Source organism: Anastrepha ludens, chromosome 3 (assembly GCF_028408465.1).
Source record: "Anastrepha ludens isolate Willacy chromosome 3, idAnaLude1.1, whole genome shotgun sequence".
NCBI lineage: Eukaryota > Metazoa > Arthropoda > Insecta > Diptera > Tephritidae > Anastrepha > Anastrepha ludens.
In genome coordinates this window covers 126,211,110-126,227,350 of record NC_071499.1, presented here as the reverse complement: position 1 = coordinate 126,227,350, position 16,241 = coordinate 126,211,110, and the positions used below count along the sequence as shown (strand labels likewise).

The 16,241-nt window shown below is 37.1% G+C and overlaps 3 protein-coding genes across 4 annotated transcripts; 2 read left to right on the top strand and 1 right to left on the bottom strand.

Annotated features, from left to right (window-relative positions):
- The first annotated feature begins 9,000 nt into the window (after positions 1 to 9,000).
- On the top strand, positions 9,001 to 11,387 carry LOC128859061 (arylalkylamine N-acetyltransferase 1). The gene is made up of 3 exons (XM_054095756.1): positions 9,001 to 9,443; positions 9,576 to 9,845; positions 10,249 to 11,387. The coding sequence occupies exons 1-3, from the start codon at positions 9,246 to 9,248 to the stop codon at positions 10,420 to 10,422; spliced, it is 642 nt and encodes a 213-aa protein (XP_053951731.1). The 5' UTR covers positions 9,001 to 9,245; the 3' UTR covers positions 10,423 to 11,387.
- Positions 11,388 to 13,473: 2,086 nt separating this feature from the next.
- LOC128859060 (protein GUCD1) lies at positions 13,474 to 15,715 on the bottom strand. Of its 2 annotated transcripts, none has more exons than XM_054095754.1 (4): positions 15,416 to 15,715; positions 14,878 to 15,349; positions 14,600 to 14,733; positions 13,474 to 14,510 (listed from the first exon to the last, which is right to left on the bottom strand). In XM_054095754.1, exons 1-4 carry the CDS (start codon positions 15,420 to 15,422, stop codon positions 14,422 to 14,424), a joined length of 702 nt encoding a protein of 233 aa, XP_053951729.1. In that variant the 5' UTR covers positions 15,423 to 15,715; the 3' UTR covers positions 13,474 to 14,421. The 2 variants fall into 2 exon arrangements, with proteins under 2 accessions (XP_053951729.1, XP_053951730.1); XM_054095755.1 differs by having other exon boundaries at positions 14,600 to 14,685.
- On the top strand, positions 15,588 to 16,053 carry LOC128859062 (uncharacterized). The gene has a single exon (XM_054095757.1). The coding sequence runs from the start codon at positions 15,675 to 15,677 to the stop codon at positions 15,885 to 15,887; it is 213 nt and encodes a 70-aa protein (XP_053951732.1). The 5' UTR covers positions 15,588 to 15,674; the 3' UTR covers positions 15,888 to 16,053.
- Positions 16,054 to 16,241: the final 188 nt, after the last annotated feature.

Here is a 16,241-nt window from a genome sequence, read left to right as displayed (position 1 = left end):
AGGTAGCTGTTCTGTAATCTACATTCCCTGCAAATGTGGTGCACCTTCGACAGGTATTAGTCGAGTAGGATAAGAGATAGTTCGAAGCCTTGTGGTACCCGTTAACTTATCCATTTCGAGTTGAATAAATGTCTTTGGATATGACCGATTGTTTATTTCTGGTAGTCCCTCGGTTCTTATTAACTGACATAGATGACTATGCATCCTTCTAAAGACACATTCTCTACACAACTTTTCTTCGAAATACAAAACATATCAGCGGTCGCCGTAGCCGAACGTTATGGAGCGTGACTACCATTCGAAAGCACAGGGGTTCAAAACCCCGGGCACGAAACAACAATTAAAAGAATTTTTTTAATGGCAGTCGCTTTTCGGCATACAATAGCAAATCTCTGATTGTATTTCTGCCATGAAATAAAGTTCCTCATAATATACCATCTGCTGTTCGGTGGCGACGTAAAATTGTAGGTCACTCCACTTATGAAAAACCTCAAGGCGCACACCACAAATAGGAGGGTTTCGTCCAAATGCCCGATAAAGGTTATAAGCGCCAATTATATAAAGAAAGAAAGCCCAACGATGACATAATAAGAATAGCACTGGATTGGAACCCCCAAGGCAGCCGCAGACGTGGGAGACCAGCCAATACGTGAAGGCGTCAGGGCGACGCAGAAGCAAGAAAAGCAGGCCGTGCGTGGAACGAAATTAAATGTTTAGCCTTAGATAAAATTAATTATAGTTTGTTTATTAAGGCCCTATGCTCCATCTAGGAGCCTCGGGAAAATATATACTACTGTGGGCAAAAAGTAAAGTGAATTTATTTGTCAAACTTCGCGGGATTAAAATTTCGTTCTAGTTATTTTTTTGATGAGTTGGCAGTACTGTTAATAACATCTGGGCCAACTTTCATGTGAATGACATTATCAGTAATATTTACGCTTGTGTTTACCAAACGACCAAGAGTACATTTTTCGATTTTTACAATGTCTGATTTGATTGAACAGAGAAGTGCCATCAAATTTTGTTTGCGGAATGAAATTTCGGCTGCGGAAACGTTTAGCATGTTGCAGAAGGCATTTGGTGATTCGACCATGTTGCAGAAAAATGTTTATAAGTGGTACAAAGACTTCAAAGAGGGTCGAGAACGTGTTGATGACTTGGAGCGCTCCGGACGACCATCGACGTCAACAGATGACCAACACGTCAATAAAGTGAAGGAGTTAGTGCTCAAAAATCGTCGGTTGACTGTTAAAGACCTTACTGATATGATCGGAATATCAGAAGGATCTGTGAAAACCATTTTGAAAGACCATTTGGGCCTATGAAAAGTCAAATCTCGTTTGGTACCGAAAACTCTCAATTTCTTTGAAAAAAGTCGTCGTGTGTTAATGTGTGTGAAACAATGTTTTCAGACTATCAGGACAAGCTCAAATGCATGATTACGGGAGATGAGACTACTTGGATTTATGCTTACGATCCTGAAACAACCGACCAATCAAGGGAATATCGTGCTAAAGGCGAGGCCAGACCGAAAAGAGCACGTCAAAGTCGTTCAAAAATAAAGGTCATGATGACAGTTTTTTTTTCGATTTTCATGGTGTGGTGCACTATGAATTCCTTCCACCTGGCCAAACTGTTAATAAGGAACATTATTTGAGCGTTATGCGTCGTTTACGTGAAGCAATTCGTCTAAAAAGACCAGAATTATGGGGCAACAACTCTTAGTTTTTGCATCACGATAATGCACCGTCTCACACTGCACTCGTTCAGTGACCATTTCGCATTCTACGCATATCGTTCCGCAACCACCGTATTCGCCTGATTTAGCTCCGTGTGACTTCTGGCTATTCCCAAAACTCAAGAGACCACTCCGGGGAACGCGTTTCGAGTCGATTGAGGAGATAAAAGCTGAGTCGAAGAAGGTGCTGATGGCTATACCGGAAATGGACTATTTGGCATGTTTCGGGGATTGGAAAAATCGTTGGCATAAGTGTATTTCATCGAGAGGGGATTATTTTGAAGGGGATGAAATTAGTTTCTTCTTCTTCTTCTTAATTGGCGCTATAACCGCTTACGCGATTTTGGCCGAGTTTAACAAAACGCGCCAGTCGTTTCTTTCTCGTGCTAACCGGCGCCAATTGGACACACCAAGTGAAGCCAAGTCCTTCTCCACCTGATCTTTCCAACGCAGAGGAGGCCTTCCTCTTCCTCTGTTACCATCAGCTGGTACCGTATCGAATTCTTTCAGAGCCGGAGCGTTTGTATCCATTCGGACGACATGGCCCAGCCAACGTAGCCGCTGGTTCTTTATTCGCTGCGCTATGTCTATGTCGTCGTAAAACTCATACAGCTCCTCGCTCCGTCGCCGGCGATATTCGCCGTTGCCAACGTGGAAAGGTCCAAAACTCTTGCGCAGAATCTTTCTCTCAAACACTCCAAGCGTCGCTTCATCGGATATTGTCATCGTCCAAGCTTCTGCGCCATACGCTAGGACGGGCATGATGAGAGCCTTGTAGAGTGTTAGTTTTGTACGTCGAGAGAGGACTTTACTGCTCAGTTGCCTACTTAGCTCAAAGTAGCACTTGTTGGCAAGAGAGATACTACGTTGGATTTCAAGGCTGACATTGTTATCGGTGTTAATGCTGGTTCCTAACTACACGAAGTCTTTTACAACCTCAAAATTATAACTGTCAACAGTGACGTGGGTGCCGATACGCGAGTGCGCCGACTGTTTGTTTGAAGACAGGAGGTACTTCGTTTTGTCCTCGTTCACCACCAGACCCATTCGCTTTGCCTCTTTATCCAGTTTGGAGAAGGCAGAACTAACAGCGCGGTTGTTAAGGCCGATAATGTCAATATCATCGGCATACGCCAACAATTGTACGCTCTTATAAAAAATTGTGCCTGAGCGATTAAGTTCTGCGGCTCGTACGATGCTCTCCAACATTAGGTTAAAGAAGTAACACGACAGCGAGTCACCCTGTCTGAAACCTCGATTGGTATCAAACGGCTCGGAGAGGTCCTTCCCAATTCTAACGGCGCTGCTGGTGTTGAGCAACGTCATCTTACATAGCCGTATTAGTTTTGCGGGGATACCAAATTCAGACATCGCGGCATACAGGTAACTCCTTTTCGTACTGTCGAATGCAGCTTTGAAGTCGACGAAAAGATGGTGTGTGTTGATTCTTCTGTCGATGGTAGACTTTCCAGGTCTGAAGCCACACTGATAAGGTCCAGTCAGTTGGTTGACGGTGGGCTTCAGCCTTTCACACAATACGCTCGCTAGAACCTTATAGGCGATATTTAGAAGACTAATCCCGCGGTAATTGGCACAAATTGCAGGATCGCCCTTCTTATGGATTGGGCAGAGCACACTTAAATTCCAATCGGCAGGCATGCTTTCAACCGACTATATTTTGCATAGGAGCTGATGCATGCACCTTACCAGCTCCTCGCCGCCATGTTTGAATAGTTCAGCCGGCAGTCCGTCGGCGCCTGCGGCTTTGTTGTTCTTTAGCCGCGTTATCGCTATTCTCACCTCGTCATGATCAGTTAGCGGAACGATAATTCCGTCGTCAACGATTGGGGTATCGGGATCTACATATTCTCGGCGACATGCGCAGCTGTCACTGTTTAATAGGTTCGAGAAGTGTTCCCTCCATAATTTAAGATTGTTCTGTACGTCAGTCACCAGTTCCCCGTCTTTGTTCTTACAGGAAAACGCCCCGGTCTTAAAACCTTCTGTAAGCCGCCGAACTTTCTGATAGAATTTTCGGGCGTTGTTCCTATTGGCCAGCATCTCAAGCCCCTCGCACTCACGTATTTCAGCCTCTCGTTTCTTTTGTCGGATAATACGTCTCTCTTCCTTTTTCAGCCCTCTGTACCGATCCCACATGGCTCGCGCTGCGCCCGATCGCAGCGTGACTCTATAGGCGGCATCCTTTCCTTCCATTCCTCGTCGTACCAACTGTTTTTTCGGGCTCGCCGGTATCCGATTTCTTTTTCGGCGGCGGTTCGTGGGGAACGAGAAATGCTGCTCCATTGCTCGTGCATGCCGGTTTGTTGGGCAGTGGTCTCTGAGAGCAGGAGTGAGAGTCGAGTGGCGAATCTTCTGGCTGTCTGTTGTGATTGCAGCTTTTCGATGTCGAACATTCTTTGCGTAGGTAGATGTACGTTTTTTGCTGCACAGAGGTGTGTGCGCAGTTTGACTGCAATAAGGTAGTGATCCGAGTCGATGTTGGGTCCTCGGATCGTACGTACATCTAATACTCTAGAAGCGTGTCTTTCATCTATCACAGCATGATCGATCTGGTTTCGTGTTTTTCGATCAGGAGACAGCCAGGTGGCTTGGTGAATCTTCTTATGTTGGAATCTGGTGCTGCAGACTACCATGTTTCGGGCCCCGGCGAAGTCGATCAGCCTCTGTCCGTTACCGGATGTTTCGTTGTGCAGGCTGAGTTTTCCGACTGTGGGACCAAAAATTCCCTAATTGCCCACCCTGGCGTTGAAGTCGCCAAGCACGATTTTTATGTCGTGTCGGGGGAAGCGCTCATAGGAACGTTCCAAAAACTCATAGAAGGAGTCTTTGGCCGCATCGTCCTTCTCTTCTGTCGGAATAAATAAAGATTTTTCATTTTACAACCAAATTCACCTTACTTTTTGCCCACAGAGTATATATATATAATATATATATAAATATATATTCGTATAATAAAAATATATCCACAGATCTTAGAATACTCAATCAGCCTCTTTTAAACACTCCTCCTATGATTTTACGATGTGTGGGTGTAAGTTTAGATTTTTTGCTTTGCATCCGAATATATATTTTCACTCGAGTGGCTATTAAGAATTACATAGACCATATCATTTACAAAGACCACGAGCATCGAAAAATCGAATGCCATATGAGAGCACTCTTCAAAATACTTCTGTAAACATTTCCACGCCTTATTGAGAAGAGCAAAATAAACACCAAGACTTCTGGGGTTTTTATGCATTACACAACGCTATCGATTGGCAGCGCGCCACTTGACACTCGATTAATTTCGTTGGCCACTTTGCACATAATTTTCTCAACACTTAGCATGCCATCACTTTACTTTACTTTGTCTAGCATAAATAAATTTTTCTCTTGCTCTAAGTAATTTGTTGCTTTTTACTTGGTTACTTTTGTTGTTGCTGAATAAAACAAAAATCCATCAGTACATGCTTAGATAAGTCATCAAGTGAAGAAAGTTGTTAAGAGGCTGTGTGGTACGTAGCGTATACGTAACATTCGAAGGCATGAGCAACAATTGCTAGAAGAAAATGTGTGACATTGTATTATGCAAGAGCAGAAATAAATTCAACGAAAGCTAATAAACACTACATTCGAACCCTATCGAGTTCCAAAATCAGTCCTTAATTTTTTTTTCTGAAAAATACACTTTTTTGTTGATTGTTCCTTGTTTATCTCAGCGAGAAGGTATTCGGTTATTAATGAGAACTATGGTGTGGTGTGCGAAGGTCTGTTGCTGCTTTTTATAAGCGTCCCCATATGTTCACAAACGGGACGTACAACAGATACACTCTATTTCAGAAGCTGTTGAATATTGCAGATTTATGCACCAAAGAAATAAAATATTTTTAATAACCTCTGTGAGCTCATTTGGGGGCGAAACTAATGATAAAATTGATGAACTGCATAACATAGGCATAGACATTTCCATAATCCATTAGCGGAAATGGCTGGTGTAATATTCCATAAATAGATAGAAGTCAAGATCGCTTCTCCACCGTAGATCCTGACCTGCTATTTATTGAGTACTTTCTTATTATTACATATTACAAAAAAAAAAACCATTCCTGTGTTGAAAAAATAACCATTACGTGCGCGTCTAACACCAATTAACTGCGCTAATAAATACCTACTCCTGTACTAACATCTTCTCAAAACTCATTTCTCTTACTCACAGATCATCACCATATTTAGAGTAACCATTTGGATGAGCTATAGAAGCTGCGCTTTACGGTTCTTCTATTTTTCCATAGTACGGGTATTAAATATTTTGTTGTTATGCATTAATGCATTCAGGAAGTCACTGCCTTTACACATTACAAATCACCATCCTTTCTCTACGCTGTAAAGCACCCAATTTGATTGATGTGTGTAGTGGAAAAACGTCATGTCATCAGCACACATACACATTCATATATAGCAATGTAATAATACTAAATGTGCACATTCTGCTTATACATAGTGATCGCCACTGCTTTTGCATCAAAAACACTATTTTTCGTTGTTGTTGCTTTTGAGGAAGTTGGCAAATTAGTGGTGTCGGCCGTGAACTTTTATTTTACACACCACAAACGAATACACTCATGCATTCTGAAAACAATACTGGTCATCTCCGTTTGTAATCGGTTTTATATAAGCACATACAACATATATCTATATGCACATACATACATATGCATTTATATGTGAAAAAAGTGCTCAGAATTCAATTAGGATGACACACTGAAGTGGATATCCGCTCTGCAACGAATTTAATTACGAAATTTGTTGGAAAGAATGAATAGTAAAATTTTAAATAATATTAAATGGAAGAAGAATATAGTAAAATACAGTAAATGAACAAAAAATTAAATAATATAAAATGAAATAAATTAATATAAAACGAAATAAAATAAAATAACATAAAGAAATAAAATTAAAAAATTAAATATAATTAAAAAAAGTGAAATCAAACATTATGTAATATAATAAATGAAAATTATTTAAAAACAAAACTCAAAAAAATAATTGAAACTAAACTTAAATAAAATAAGTGAAAGCAGTAAAAGCAAAGTAAAATAAAATATAATAAAATGTAATTAATAACTATAAAATAAAGTAAAATTAAAATTAAATTTAAATCAAATCAAACAAAAGAAAGCACATTAAAATACAAAAATTACAATTAATAGAAAGAACATTTACATTAATTAAATTAGCACCAAAAGTGAAATAAAAGAAAAAATAATAAACGAATAAAGAATTTATACTAAAATAAATTCCAATAAAGAAAAAGAATAATAATCATAATATAATGGGGGTGAAGTTAATAAAAATAAATAAATAAATAATAATAATCAAATCATAAATAAATAATAGATAAAGAAAAATTTCATAAACATCAATGAAGGAATTTTATTTTAACCCATAAATGCACGTTGTTGCTTATATGCAACGAATTGAACACTCACCCTTACAACCAATTACTGAAGTTTTCTTCTGCTTAGGTGAGGTTGAAGCGGTTGTTCCGTGGGTAATAACTGAAGATTAGTGTGCTAAGACTACGCTTATTTTGGCTTAGCAGAGATTTTTTGCGTTTGGCGTTCAGAGTCGGCCACAATTGTCGGACGATTCTGCAAGTGGTTTCATTACGCCAACTTTCATGCGGTGTCTACGTCATTGCCTACGTACTCATCCGTCAATTTGGTGGTGAGCCTCGCTAGTTCATCGAGGCGTTGGTTTGGTGTGAAAAATTTGATGGCCGAGCATTTGGATGGTTAGCAAGCCGGTTGTTATATCTTATGCTGATGTTGTTAATTGCCGATAGCACTTCAAGATCACATTGAATTACATAGTTGCAGATAATATGGAACTGACTTCTCAAGTATTTTTGTGCGCTGAACAAGATTCTGAGGTCCAAAGGTGCCCAGCACGTGTTTTTAGGTGCTATCACCACTTTTTTCTCAATTTTCTCAAAAACACGACGTGATACAAGATTCCAACCAATACATACTTAAATTAAGGCTTGAATTTTACACTATAGTAACCAAATACACAAATTCCAAGAAAATAAATAACTATGAACAAAATGGGGTCTACCTTTTAAGGGCCAGTGATTACGATCGAATTGCAAATTATTCGAGAGTTTTCGATTACAACTCCGAAAAAAACGCCAACTCACTTAGACCATCAGGTCCGTTGTGGTACCACTTTGTAATACAGCAACCTCAGTCTTTATTGATCATGGAACCATTTAGACGCTCTTACGAAGCATAGGACAGGTTTTATCCCAACACCGGATAATTCCGTAAGAGAGTCAAAAGAATTTTTTCCTAACAATATTGCTCTACTTCTATTTAAGGCTGGACAGTTACAGAGGAAGTGTTCACTGTTGCTTCCTTTTCCTCGTCTCCTTAACTTCTGCAGTATTCATGAGAAAATACTTCTAGCCTAGAAGAGTGCTTACAGCCAATGACCGGTGACACAAGTCACGACCTTCGAGATGTTCTCTCTTGAGAGGTTGAGCAATTCTCCTGACCTTTTCTTATCTATTTGCGACCAAATTAGCCTGTTTGTAACACAAGTATTTTCTTCTCTCTATGACCTATTGGCCTCCTTGAGAATATTATTTGTTATCCTTTCATTATTTATTTCTTACCTAAAAAATTATAATTATGTTTCTCAAAAAAGTTTTGCAAAAGTCCCAAACACAAAAAAAAATTGTAAATTGTTAAAAAAACGTAGCCTCTTTGGCCATAAATTTGTTTATTTAGTTTTATCTTTCAAGTAATCGAATTCAACTGTTCACTGTCGCACTTCGCCTTTTAAATGCTCTAACGCCTTTGAGCAATCGTCGCTTTGTCTGTACACTTTAATTACTGCAGTGCGAGTTAGTAAATTAATTATTTTATTGAACACAATTCTAATTGAACGTCACACCAAAACAGTTTAACGGTCGCAGTCACTGCACAGCCTGGCAGACGAAGCATGTTTTCTGATAAACAGAAATATTTACGGAGAGAGGGAATGCATTGCGGTTAATGCAAGAGCAGCTGAGATAAGAGATGCACCGTTAAATGTTATTTTACTGTTTCATTTTAGATCATTAAAATATATCAATGTTTTTATTTGAATATGTATGTATGTATGTAAGTATGTATGAATGCAAGTGTCTAATAAGCAGTTAATTAATTCAAATTTGCCACCCACTACTTATATAACCCAATTTAATTGCAAATAATTACGCGAATAATCCATCGGCCATAAAATGTCTAATGCTGCGAATAATCACGGGAATTATACCCCACTCCCCACCAACTCTTAATGTACATACCAATAATTCATACATTTAATCCACTTTCATTTGCAGTTGTTGCTTGTTTGCCGACACACAGTGTCGCAGCGTCTTGCCGTGTACTCACCGTCCACCCACCAGCTTCTCAATCTCTCCCCTTTGCCTTGTTCAGTGATACCCCATTGTGGCGTTATGGAATACAAATTGATTACCGAGGAACGCTATGACGATGTCATTCGACATTTATGTGATAATTTTTTTGCCGATGAGCCACTGAATAAGGCAGCTGGGCTGTGTCGTCGTGGTGAGGGTCATCGCGAATTGGAACATCTTTGCTACGAGACACTTAAGGATAATTTGAGTTTAATGGCTGTGAATGAGAATAACGACGTAAGTATATAAGGGAGCACCGCTTGAATTCTAAAACTCTGGAACTGTATGTAAATAAAAAATAATAAATAAATTAAAAAATAATAAATAAAAATTCAGTTAAATTTTCGATAAAAACTCAATAACTTCTAGATTGCCGGCGTTCTCCTCAATGGCGTCGTTTATCCGAATGGTATCGTACATGCCCAGGAGCGCATTGAGCTCAGTGATGACGAGCGATTCAAGAAAATATTCCGACTATTAAATGAGCATAATTTGCGTGCTAACATTCTCGGGCATTTCAATGTAGAACGTGCTTTCGAGGTCCGTATGCTTTCAGTTGATGGTCGCTTTCGGGGACAGGGTATTGCCAAAGAGCTGGTGCGGCGTAGCGAACAAATAGCGAGAGATTTTGAATTTAAGGTGAGTAGAAGTTATAAATATTGCCGCCAGAGCCGAATGGGTTGATGTGTGACTACCATTCGGTAGCGGTCCATAGCCCTGCAGCAGCCAATGGCAAACCTTCGAGTGTATTTCTGTCATGAGAAAGTTCTTCAGAAAAACCAGTTTTGTTTTGAAAACCTTTTTAGAGATGTATGGTAAAAAAAAAATGCAAATGCAAAAAAAAAAAAAGAAAAAATATTCAACTGCAAAAAAAAAAAACAAAATTCTACTACAAATAAAAACTATAATTTTTTTTATTTCTACAACAGCCTTTTGTTTATATTTTTAGCAGAACGATTTTTTTTTGATATTTTAAAAATAGAATGCAATTCGAAAACAGAAAAAATAATAGCAACTTGATTTCTTCGCCTTATTTTTTCAGCTCATGAAAGCCGACGCAACGGGGATTTTCTCTCAAAAAATTCTGAAATCCAACGGCTTCAAAGTACTCAGCGAGCTTTACTATGACAAATACACAGATGAATTTGGCAAGCCATTGCTGCTGGTGGAAGCGCCGCACATTAAGTTACAGTTACTGTACAAATTATTGGAGTAAGAAAAGTATTAATTCGCGTCGGCGGAAATATTATATATCTACAAGTTTATAGCACACAAAAAATTTAATTGAAGATAATAAATAATGAAAGAATAGTAAAAGTAAAAAAAAAATAAAAAATAAAAAGATTACGATCCGACAAAAACAAAAAACAATATAAATGTTTTTCTAGTGTGCCAATTGAACTATTTTAGCGAAACACAAAAAAAAATCAAATTACATCTGCATAAATATAAATGAAATACCTATATCCACAAATTTTGCAAACATAAACAACCAAACATAATGAATTTCCTGCTTCCAATTTATTGGATATTTTTACAAACAAAGAATTATTTGAATAATTTTCTGGTATTCCGAACTTCGAACCTATTGAATGCACCCCAAAGTTAGTATTTTGTGATTTTTTTGTTGTAATTTATTTGTATGCAAGACAAACATTTGTGTAGCCGTTTACCCCATATGCATAGATATATAAATTCCTTATTAATGTCTTTAGCGCAAAAAAGCAAAGTGCGCCCGCTTTTATTACTTATTTATATATGCATACATATACATATATGCGAGAAAATAAAATATTTTTTACATTTATAATGCAATAAGTCCGCTAGCATTGGCCGAATGTTACCATAAATATTTCTTAACCGCGACAATAAAGAATTTTGTATGCGCCTAATTTACACGTTTCTAGTTGAAAGTTATCGCAATGATAAAAAATAACTACAGCAAAATATATGTAGTAATATAAGTGCATGAGTTTTCGTACAAATGCGTAGGTACAATTATGTGCAGCGTGCAGGCTGCATAAATAATTAATGTATACTAAAATAATAATATACGAGTACATAAAAAATATTAACTACAGATAGAAAGTACTTAAAGTAACTGGCAATAGTTAAATATATACATTTTCTGGAAACTTCGACGCCATATATACATACATACATACATTTGTAAGAAAGATAATAAAGTGTTTGTTTGTAAAACAATAAAAATTTAAAAATGAATATTTTATTTTATTAATGCCACAAGTCAAGGAAGCTTTACATTTTGCAATTTGTTGGCACTATGCTTGGCATACTATTTTTAACTCTTTCCACTTTATTTTATTTTATATTACCTTAAGGTTTGTTAGATTATTTGTTAATAACATTTTTGTCTAGGCCAGCGTTACAGAGGTAGTAAATGCATTCGAGCTTGCAAAATAACGTCAGTCGTAAGTTTGACGGGTTACAGTTTTCATTTCATTCATACAATCTTATATTTTATTCACCATTAACCAAAAATACATTTTTATTACCCCTGCATGTACCTAAAACATACAAACTGTTGCTTGAGTAATAACTCAATTATTTGCACTTTTTGAAGTGAAAACTTCTTTAGAATCGTTGGGAGTGATTTGAGACTCGATGAAACGAAAAAGCGACACCAAAAAGAAGAAGAAAAAAGATATACGTATATATATGTATGTATGGAAAATGCTTCATTACCAGGCACACAGAAGGATGGCATAAGCAAATTTAAATTTGTGAATTTATATATGTATGTATATATGCGGATATATGTATATATGTTGTGTGTATGTACATATGTGCCTCGCCACAGCAAAACATACGGTAAAATTTCTCAAGAAATCCAGCGTGCATTCATAGGCACGGCATTGCATGTACAGTAGGGCGGGTCGATTTAAAAATCGCTCATTGCTCTATGAAAATCGTATTCTAGGGATCAAAATAAGAAACTTTGCCGAAGGAACCATACCTCTAAAACGAATTTTGATGTCCCCCAATTTCAAAATATCACCATTTTTGGCCTTTACATGAAAAAATCAGCTAAATGGCTATGTTTTTTCTTTATTTTTATTTATTTATAATATTATCTATTTTTTCTCTTAAGAAATTTATTTAGTCAGAACATATGTAAATGAATGAATGCGAGTTATAGAAAAGAAACTAAAAAGTTCGACCCATATTGGGGGACATCAGAAATCGTTTTAGAGGTATGGTTCCTTCGGCGAAATTTCTTATTCTGATCCCTAGAATATGATTTTCACAGAGCAATGGGCGATTTTTTTGCCTTCCCACAAATCGACCCGGCCTAATGTACAGTAACCTTGAACAGGCAGCTGCGGTTGTCGAGCATTTAGAAGCATATATTTACATACATATATGGGTGCAAACATATTTACGGAGCCGCGGGCACTCGACTTGACAAAAATTGAATATTGGCAAATAATTCTACGCGAAATATTCCAATATTGACTATTTTCGAATTGTCGAGAAAATTAGCATATGGGCGGCTCGTTTTATGAATGAAAGTACTTGCTCTTAGAACTATGAGCTCGAATTTATAAATCAATTTTTTGATGATGAGTTTTTGTTGCACAGTACAATAGTTGAAACTGTTCGGCGCCGCCGCGACTGTTCAGCGCTATGGCAACTAGGATGATGGCCGCTACGCCTGCGCCTATTAATGCATTTTGTTCTTGTAGTCGCTAGGCATAGAATTTTAGCTTTGGACGACATACGCATTTACAGGAATAAAGTGAGTGGCCTGTGTGTGCGGTTGTATGTAGATGTATATGTGTATATTAATAAGCATTGTTTTGCTGGAAGTTCAGAACACAAATATGTATGTATAATTGAATCATGGGCTAGGCCATAGTATAGCATACATACATATGTACAATATAAAAAATTCAAACCAAGCGTCCTACGAATGTTTGCGTGTATGTTAGTACGTCTGTGTATTATACGCGTTACGACGCTCATAATAGCAACCGTGTGTGCTGTATTGCGTCCGTATTTTTATATTCGTAAATATTTTCATTTTTAAATATTTACCGCAATTGCAGGCGGTGTTACAATATACCACAATCAAAATGACGGTGCTCGTATTGTAACTCCACAGATAGATCTGAATGCACAGCAACTAGAATCACTGTCTGTTCAGCTCTCTAAAGTGGGAGAAATATGTGCATGCGAAACCAGATTGAGCAATGGAAAAACAGTTTTAATTGTGGCAATTTATATTTCACCGAATCAATCAATAAATAGCATCACGGAATTCATTCACGAAAATTTAATAAAGTATACACCAGAAGTATCGCGGATACTTAGAAAAGAATACGATAAAGTTCCAATGATTTTAAGTGGCGATTTTAACGTAAATTTAGCATTGAGCACAGCGGTTCCTTTAATTGATTTTCTCAATACAACATACAATTTAAAAATGTGTAACAATCGAACTGAATCGACAACACGATCAAAAACAACAATTGACGCGGTATTTCAAAGATATGTTGACAACATCGAAACCAAAGCATTTGTATCATATTTTAGCTATCATAAGCCACTCGTATCATTTGTTGAAATTGAAAACATTGAGGATGAATAACAATAAAATGAAGAAAATAAAATATGAACTTTATAGCAATATTATAATGAACCTATAATTATCCCGCTCCTAATGCCGCTTTCGTCTCATTCTCTCAGTTTGTTTTACGGAAGGTTTCACTTCTATCGCGTCTAACCGTTAGACTGGTATTTTTTTTTATTTTTATCACAATATTTTCTTTACTTTCCCTTAAAAATTGCAGTACATTATGTTTGTATATTTACATCCGGGAATATACTCCCTAATACTTGAGTTCGAGGTTTCATGAATTGCTTTGGTATTTCCATTTTTTTCTTAAGTTAACTAAACACGAGCTGACCTAAAACCAAGAAAAAGCTCAAGGAGGCACATATGCTTTCTTTACTTTTGTAGTAGCAACAAAAGTCACTGAAGCTAACTGACATAAATGCGTAATAAAAAATATTTTAATGTAATTAGAAAAGAAACCGAATTAAAAGATCCACTAAAATTTGTTCCCCTATTTCTAGCTTAAATCTTTTAAAACGTCCTCAATATTTCGGGGTGCCTCCTAAACACATCTAATAGCATTCATTGGTTATAATTAACTTATGGATTTTTCAGAGATTTTCTTGTGTGCTTTTTTTAATTTCGGAAGATCAGTATCACATCCTCATCAGTGCCATACGCTTTCCGTGCTACATCCATTGCGGCTGTTGTACATCGACATACATCTAAAATTAGAATAGTTGATAATTGATTGTTAGCCATTTATAAGAAATAAACCATTTTATGAAATAATCCATTTAAAAGAAATACTTACGTTCATCATGCACTTCCGGATTGTGATAATAAATCAATTGAGATTTTAAATCGTATCCACAGAGCACAACATAATGTCCTGCATAACTTTGGGGTGTGCGTGTATTGTTAACGATACAAGAGAGTTGGAAACAACTTCGAATAAGTGGGAAAATGAAATATTGGTAATAAAGACATACAAAACTTGTGTGTGAAAAAATGAAATAAATGGAAACGTAATAACAGTGCCTGCTAGTCACTAACCAACTCCAATTCGGGCGTCCTGCTGACCTCACTTACCCGAATTTCTCCAACACGTTCCTTTTACAAACTTCACACGTAAGCAACGACGCGTTGGTCAATAATATCACAGGCCCTCGTCGCCCAAGATGTTGTAGCAATTCTTCCATTTCTATTGTACGGTGCTCGACGTGCAAACCATGTACGTGCGCCTCTTTAAATTTCCGTGTCACACGTTTTTCATCCTTATCAATGATTTTCGTATAGTAACTGTGTTCACTGTAGCTTGGGTCGATACCGAGCGTTTTTGTGTAGTATTCGTGACGTACTTGGAAGCGCTGCAGTAGGTAACACAAATCTATTGTCCAAGTGCTGGAACCAAACCCTTCCTCTGCACATATTTTGTCAAAGTCGTGCAACAACGTCTCACGTTGTGAGGTCGATAGAATCATAATAATGCACGAAATACCACAATCCCAGTTGAACCGTTGTTGGTAGTGTGATAGGTTATAGTGCTTCTGATCGGGAATGGCTGGAAAGAGTTTGTGAATTTCTGTTATATTTTTAATTAATAATTTATGAAAGTGCCATTATATACCTTCCATATCAACGGTACGATTTCGAAAAGTAGTTTGGAAAAATTTATTTGATATTGTTTATCAGATAAAAGACACTCTACCACTTAAAATGCTTGTGGAGATTTATTCTGCTGTCATTCACTGCTACTTTATTTACACTGGAAAAAGCAAAAGTATTGGCAACCTTGCACAACTGCTTATTGACGGCGAAAACAGCTGATTGGGCTATTGTGTGAAAATAGTTTTTACCAGCGGACGTACATTTATATTTTTTTAAATATGCAGAAGAAAAGGGTCCGCGTAAACAATATACTGGACAAATTGCATCGAGGCGTAGTCTATAGTTGTATTGGTGTCACACTTTATGGAACATTCCTGTTAGGATTGCGGGTGCATCGATACCTGACTGTTGTTCGCCCACAGCGGCAGGCGGATGAGCTACAGAAGATTGATGATGGCCAACTCGATAAAGCGAAAACCATTACTTCATAGGATCTGTTTGATTTTGTTTGAATAAGTGTGCAAAATGCTAATAATAACGTTGTTTAAGATATGTACAATATGCATTTTAATTTACCATTTCTGAAGCGTGACTTTTAGTGCAGGAATAAATGGTCGATTGTTATTTAATGATGTAATCAACCGATTACTTTTGGCATATATTGTATTTTATTTATGTAAAATTTATTTATGGCTGCTATTAAAATAAACTGTAAGAAATATTTTAAGATGAATATTTCTTATTAAGAGGAATCTATATTAATTTAAATAAAATAAAAAATAAATACCTAGTTATAGGGATCTAATGTCATTACCATATGCATTTTTTAAATAGTTTGTGCAAGG

What these genes read in the sequence shown, in the direction of transcription:
- LOC128859061 (XM_054095756.1), top strand. Translation starts at nt 9,246, where the DNA reads ATGGAATACAAATTGATTACCGAGGAACGCTATGACGATGTCATTCGA. An exon ending in CTGTGAATGAGAATAACGAC is followed by an intron (nt 9,444 to 9,575) that starts GTAAGTATATAA and finishes AATAACTTCTAG; the next exon opens with ATTGCCGGCGTTCTCCTCAA. An exon ending in CGAGAGATTTTGAATTTAAG is followed by an intron (nt 9,846 to 10,248) that starts GTGAGTAGAAGT and finishes TTATTTTTTCAG; the next exon opens with CTCATGAAAGCCGACGCAAC.
- LOC128859060 (XM_054095754.1), bottom strand. An exon ending in AACGTGTTGGAGAAATTCGG is followed by an intron (nt 14,734 to 14,877) that starts GTAAGTGAGGTC and finishes ACTTATTCGAAG; the next exon opens with TTGTTTCCAACTCTCTTGTA. An exon ending in TCCGGAAGTGCATGATGAAC is followed by an intron (nt 14,511 to 14,599) that starts GTAAGTATTTCT and finishes TTCTAATTTTAG; the next exon opens with ATGTATGTCGATGTACAACA.
- LOC128859062 (XM_054095757.1), top strand. Translation starts at nt 15,675, where the DNA reads ATGCAGAAGAAAAGGGTCCGCGTAAACAATATACTGGACAAATTGCAT.